This window comes from Branchiostoma floridae, chromosome 16 (assembly GCF_000003815.2).
Source record: "Branchiostoma floridae strain S238N-H82 chromosome 16, Bfl_VNyyK, whole genome shotgun sequence".
Classification (NCBI taxonomy): Eukaryota; Metazoa; Chordata; class Leptocardii; order Amphioxiformes; family Branchiostomatidae; genus Branchiostoma; species Branchiostoma floridae.
The window spans coordinates 17615320-17622188 of record NC_049994.1 but is presented as its reverse complement, the minus strand read 5'-3'; the positions used below and the strand labels follow the sequence as shown (position 1 = coordinate 17622188).

Below are 6869 nucleotides of genomic sequence, written 5' to 3'. Positions count from 1 at the left end.
CTTGGTAACTTGTCAAAAGAGGAACTCTACTGAAAAATGTAATAAAGTTGTCCAGTGAGCTATTTTTTGTCAAAGAGGGACTCTACAGAAAAAAATCATTGCAAAGTTGTCTGTTAAGTTGTCTTTTTTTTTGGTCAAAGCAAGTGAGATTTTTTTCATTTGGCTTAAGAGACAAATCCTAAATTGTTGTATCCTAAAAAAAGATGCTAAGTATTCACAGCTCTTACAACATTGAGAAGTGACAGCTTAGTGGACCAGTTTTAGCATCTGCATTTGCCATTATAGCAAGTACACTCAACATGTGCAAGGTCACACCAATAACAACCTGCTGTTTCTCTGATTCTACAGAAATACAGAAGGGCAAATTTGGAAAAATGAGAGAGGCCCTAATTCAGAAATTTCAGGACACTCTTTAAGTACTCCAAAAGCAGTACTGCAGTATGCAATGTCCACTGGCAAAGTCAATCTTTATATAAAGTATAAAAATTTAATACAAATCAAATATTAATCAAATGATGCTCCACTTTCTTTCTTCTTTTCTAAGGGGTACTCTAAAATGCAAAAAGTTTTGTAAACCAAAAGCTAAGAAAGGAGCTTTGTGTATCTTTTTGTCATCTTGCAAATTTTGAAAGGAGTAAAAAGAAACAACAGTATAAACTTGGAGTAGTCTAAGCTTAAGGCCTGAAGATTTGATGAACTTATGAAAAAAATGATACAAAAGGAACCCAGAAATATATTGCATGTTAGAGAAACATTAATCTCTTCACTGGACCCTTGTCATAGCATCAGCTCCTTTTACAAGACTTGATGTGTTTGCCACTTGTAAACAACAACACTCATCTGTCAGATTTGTGACAGTGCAACACATCTACAATGTACCTTGTTCCCGATAGCACTTTCCAAAGTCTTTACTCCCAAGACCCATGTTAAGACAGAGTAGAGGATATTGGGGTAAGGCAATGCAACAACAGGCAAGGAAGAAGTAAATGTAAAAGTAATTTCACATATTAATGTGTATGTAGAAGGTAATCTCTTAGTACATTGGCTTTTGCAAAAATTCGAGTAAAAATATTGTAAATATTTTCACCTACTTTTCAATTAAATCTCTGCCTTCTCAAAGTACATTTTTTTGGTGAGACCTTAGAAGCAGTCTGTCCATCTATAGATATTCAATTATCTATAGAAGTTTTGTACAAAAATATAGAAACTACAAAATAAACCTTTCGTGTTGAAATAAGTTTTCTTTTTTCTTTTTCTTTACCCCTTCTTTCAGGGTTGAAGTTAAATTCCAAGTCACCTTTCTGGTAATGAAACTCTTTGTCACAGGTTTTGAGAGCACCATATTTTCACTCAAACTGAGAGGGGATTGAACTGCAACAGACAAAGTTGTGGTCTAAACTAGCCTGTCGCACAGACCACATCAGTTTGTACCCTAAAAACTAAAACTCAACTCGCTACATAGTTCCTCTCTTGACTTAAAAAAATTTAATGTTTTGACTTTTGAGCCAAAATATCAACAAACAGAACTGGGGTGAGTCATACTCTAACCCAAACAACTGCAGTCAAATAAAAGAAACAGATGCAATTTTTTAAATAAATATAAAAATAAGAACAAAAGTTAACATTGCCTGAACCGTGTACACTTTGTCCCATTTAAATGGATCAACAACATAAATTTTAGACCCATAAATTTTAGACCCTTCCAATTCCAAAGTCTCTATAATCCAGGTAAATTATTTGTCCTTTCTTGTAGACTAAGTGCATTTCTGAGATATAGAAATCTGAATCTTTCTAGACTTAACAAATAACACTAAGTTCATCTTTAGCCGAGGGTTAAGTAATATCCGTTGTTTTTAAAACGGTATTTAGGAATATCAGGTTGATATACCATGTGATATTTTGAAAATATTGCAATTTTGAAAATATATTTGCCACTTGAAACCACCATCTGTTGACTTGATATCCTTAAATCCAGTTTTTAAAAACAATGGATATAGGTTACCCCGCGGATAAAGGTGAACTAGCATTAAGTATAAAGCAATGAAAGCATTTCCCTTTTATTTTGTTACCTGAAAGATTGGAATATTGGGATTCTTAGGTCAAAAATATGAATTCTTTCGCTGTCCCTTTACAAACTTTTTCCTAACATAGGACAGAAGCATACGATAACATGTTAAACTCATTGCAACAAAGCACCAATAGTATAGTACACTTCACTGGTCACTTTGGACTTGGACTTCAAGCTTTGGGTTTCAACTTGTAACTTACAGCAGATGTAATATAATCAGGCTTATATGTCAGGTCAAAGGGCTGCATGATGCTTTTCATGTAAGGTGTCTGTACTCACATGACCATGCATGACCAAGTTTTGTAAACTTGCCTTGCTTGATTTTACTATCAATATGTTAAAGTAATATGTCAGGGGTTTCAGCGTAAAGCCTTGTCAAGACCCCCCCATGCAGAACCTCCTATGACATATTCAAACACATCATGTCATCGGCACATGTATGTCTTAATTTCTTCCTCTTAACCCTGCATACTACATTAAAGGTAGCCGTTTGCACCAATTTTGCATTGGTTTGCACAAGCTTTAACAGTGAGAAGTAAATCAAAAGTTATCATTAGAGACTTTTGAGTCAACTCATTATATTATTTTCCCAAATCAAACCAAAGCTTGTTTCCACGTCCTAAGTAACAAGTGTTGTGCTTCACGTGTGAAAGGAGCTGGGTGCGTCCGTGGTCCTGGTCTGTCATCGTGTCGCAAGGCTGTTGCGGGTTTCCGTGACAACGGTCTCCATGGCGACGTCCTCATCAGTACCAGAGGTTCATCCAGCAGGGCTGCTCCGCCTCCCCGTACCGGCAGCGCTCGCACAGCTTCATGTCGTGGGGATCGCTCTCCGTGGGGCGCAGCCGACGCTTTCTGAATGTGCCGTCTATCAATGCGTAGTACCTGGGGACAATCAATCAATCAATCAATCAATCAACCAATCAGTCAATGACCTTTATTTAAATGGGACATGAGTTAAAACTTGTGCCGTCTATCAATGCGTAGTAACCTGCAGACAATAGCATATGGGTCTATCAACAACCTAGAATAGTAGACAATGGGTTGAAACTTTTACTATGCAAAACACATGGCAAAGACTGGCATAAGGTAAGGTAAGCTGGAATGAGTCAAGAGTTAAAGATACCAGGATTTTATTACTCACAAGCTGTAACATCATCGTACGTTAAGTCACTGGTATCACAAGCATATTGTACACATGCGATCAAATGTTTCCAAATATCACTCTACAATGTACGTAGCTCCCCTTACACACTTGCGTGTCCGAAATACCAATAAATACGGTCTTTTTTGTACCAACCTGTCATATAAAGTTAGTCAGGGTGGAGATTGTAAATCAACCCCTGCTTCAAGGTTCTGCGAACAGTTCTTCCAACGCATTCTCTGTTTATGCACAAATGCAATGACGTTACAGTTTGTGAGTAAAATCAACCTATGACTGAGGTTGGTTCAAAGAGTGTGGTCTGGTCTAAGCAATACTCACTTGTCAATCGCCATTTCGATCATCATATAGAGGTCGTCTTTCCGGATGCGCATGCGGTTGGGCGTCTGGCACTTCTTGCACTTCTGCTCCCACCACTTGACCACGCGGCGCTGCTTCAAGTTCACGGTCAGCCAGCACAGCTGTGTGCCCCAAGAGTTGTTACAGTTGGTGCATCTCGCATACCCTAAAGACAGGTGGGAAACAAGCTGTCAAACCTGTACAAGAGGACCACTCTGGGGACAGATGATATATAAAGTCTACAATTGAACCTGTACAAGAGGACCACTCAGGGGACGGATGATATATAAAGTCCACAATTGAAACTGTCCAAGAGGACCAATCAGGGGGCTGATAGAATATCAATTCAACAGTTGACCCTGCCCAAAAAGACCACTTAGGAGGACCAATAAAATATCAAGTCTACAGTTGAATCTACCCAAGAAGGTGGTGACAGACAGGAATCTCTAAATGCCTGACTGTCATTGTAAAAAAATTTATTAAGGGACCATCAAAATGTTGTCCATTATGTAGATGTGGTCACTTGTACAGGTGTGGTCACTGTATATCAGTGGTCCGGTTGTCCCTATGTTAAGGTTTGATTGTTGTTGTAGCAAGGTGGCCCTATGGTTATGGCTTGGCCTACAGCCTTACCATATTTCTGACACCAAAGTTGAATTGACCCTACTGTAGGTATAGTTTTACAGAAAGTCTTATTTCTGATATCAAACTCTGACCGTACCAGGTCCGTATGTGGACTGCATGCGGTACTTCCACTCCACATCCTTGGGGCGCAGAGGAGGGTCTTCGTTGTCCATCACTTCTCTGATGATGTACGCCATGTCAGATCACTAGCGTCTGAAAACCAACCAATCAAAGACACATACGGTAACACAACAATGGTTAGGAACTCGGTGCCACCAAGTACTGTAGGTGCAGTATCCTCACTAGATAGCTGTGATTTTATTTGTCATTCATCTTGTTTGTGTATCTTTGTCCTAGATTCAATAAATATGATTTTGAAGACACAATATGCTTGCAGTCAAATGTGCAATGGTTAGATGTGAGGTTGTGAGATGTTAGGTTGTTCAGGGTAATATAACCAGCTGCTGCCATGCCGCGTGCCTGCGAAGCTGGCGTAATATGCTGAAGGGCAGTTATACCGGCTATATAGATATAGATACAGAAGTTGTGTTACACTGAAGGGTGGTTATACTTATACCGGCTATACAGATACAGAAGCTGGTGTGTTATGCCAAAAGGCGGTTATACCGGCTATACAGATACAGCAGTAGGTACGTTATGCCAAAGGGTGGTTATACTGGCTATACGGATACAGAAGCTGGTGTGTTAGTTAATATGCCGAAGAGGTGGGTTATACCAGCTATACAGATAAAGGATAATTCAAAAGTGTATATTCCTGCCCAAAAGGGCTAACTGCAGTGAACTGTGTCTCAACCTCTCCTAATAGCTAAAAGTCACCAATAAGATTTGTCCTTAGCCGCAGAGAAGATAAGGGCAAGAACTTGAAGAAGAATGAAACTGCTCATTGCATCAGACACCCTGACATTATATCTTCAAAATTAAGTTTTATGGACCCTTAAAAGGGAAAAGAAACTGAGGAAGGCCAATGCCCAAGTTCATTGACAACTTAAGAACTGTGAAAATAAACATTTCAGTATTTACACAATTCAATTACTAGTCACACCTATCCAGACTCTTCAATCATTTCAACAAGTTCCAATTTACAATAATTCTGGGACTAAATTATCAACACCAGGCCCTGAGACTGTAGGTCCCTTTAAACAGCAAACTGTATTTGTCTGGCCTAATCACGCCAAGCCCCCTTAAGTCAACAACAATAGGGCGTGATGAGACCACATGGTCCCGCGGGATCCCGCCTACCTTATTTTTCTCGGTAGGGGGTTTGTTTACAATTTAAAAACGTTTGACGCTTTGAAAATAACAAAGCTAAACGGGGTATAGCAATACTGACAGGATTACAGAATAAAAATCAACAATCTCTATTTCTGAATGCCGCGAGCTTGATAACGCTACCCACATGCAACAGGCAGAAAATGCCAATTTCAAGTTCACAGTCGGCACAGGAATCCCACCTCAAACAAGCGTCTTTTAGGACTTGTCAGTATCTTCTCAAGATGCCGCTTAAAATCAGAAGACTTTTGCGAAATCAAGACCAGTAAGAAGTCACTTGGAGGACACAGCTGTTGGGCTAAGACGCAGACAGACTGCCACGTTCAAGGGTAGGCAGTGAAAGTGGCACAACAAAGGACAGCGGAGAATAGGCGCGGACGTGACCAAAATATGCTAACTAAAACAGCGTCTCCTACCCTAAATATAATCATTTCAACAGGTCTGGATGTGAGAATTGTCGTGAAAAATCCCCAGCTGAAATGTCGAGTAGAAATCACGGCTTGTCAGTGCCGCAGTTGGGCAGACGCATGATGAATATGGTAAGGAGTGATTAATTTTCTATTGCCGGCCTGAGACCACTTCAGCCGCGGGCTCTTGACATGGGCGCGGCTTTTCGCTTTTTTCTACTCTCACAGCTGGAATTACACAGTGACATTTTCACCACGTCTTCGGAAGAGAATAAACTAAAAGTCTATTAACAGAAATTACCGGAAATTTACCTGTTTGAATGGTGGAAAGTTGTAGAAAGGAGTGGTTCTCCCTCTCACTTCAGCAATATGGCGCCTCTTTCCCTTGGAAGAGCTTCGAAAGGCGACGTTATGACGTCACCACAAACCCCGCGAAATTTAATCCTGAAGAACGTGCCATTTGTGGGGGACAAAAATATCGTTTGTCACAATAATCTTATATTTTACTCATTACGGATAACGCAAAGCCATTCTTTAAAGTTAAACAATCCAAATTCGAGTATTATTGCGAAAGGATTCCAAGTCAATTTGACAATAGATTGATTTACAGAATCCCAAAGATGGGCTGTTCCGGAATTGACCCTGAATGAACCTTGATTCATTGACCTCGAGTGACCCACTTCGAGTCAAGATCGACCGAATGTTATTCTAAAATGTAAACAATATCACGCACAGCGCAAACTACCATCTAAACTGTCAGTCAACGATATAACAGGGTCTGAAGATACTAAGATATCAGAGAATTTCTTTTACTGTCTTCGAAATCAGATTTACTCAATATAATTTCCCCTTCTTATATAAGTACATGAGACCCAAACCCCATTTTTTTGCTGAAAATATAGTAAGGAAGAATGAAAATCATCAGTTAGAACCTTTTCCGATTTCCTATTACTAGCTGGTCAATGCGCGTTTCACGTTTATA

General features: G+C 39.6%; 1 protein-coding gene across 1 annotated transcript; it reads right to left on the bottom strand.

Moving 5' to 3' along the window:
* Nucleotides 1-1132: 1132 nt before the first annotated feature.
* Nucleotides 1133-6349, bottom strand: LOC118403686. The gene is made up of 4 exons (XM_035802463.1): nt 6200-6349; nt 4288-4403; nt 3549-3732; nt 1133-2950 (listed from the first exon to the last, which is right to left on the bottom strand). Exons 2-4 carry the CDS (start codon nt 4385-4387, stop codon nt 2812-2814), a joined length of 423 nt encoding a protein of 140 aa, XP_035658356.1. The 5' UTR covers nt 4388-4403; nt 6200-6349; the 3' UTR covers nt 1133-2811.
* Between the last annotated feature and the right edge of the window lie 520 nt (nt 6350-6869).

Excerpts from the sequence above, each read along its gene's own strand:
- LOC118403686 (XM_035802463.1), bottom strand. The coding sequence starts at position 4,387 with ATGGCGTACATCATCAGAGAAGTGATGGACAACGAAGACCCTCCTCTG. Across the intron at positions 3,733-4,287 it reads GCAGTCCACATACGGACCTG|GGTATGCGAGATGCACCAAC; the intron begins GTACGGTCAGAG and ends ACCTGTCTTTAG. Across the intron at positions 2,951-3,548 it reads ATCGAAATGGCGATTGACAA|GTACTACGCATTGATAGACG; the intron begins GTGAGTATTGCT and ends GATTGTCCCCAG.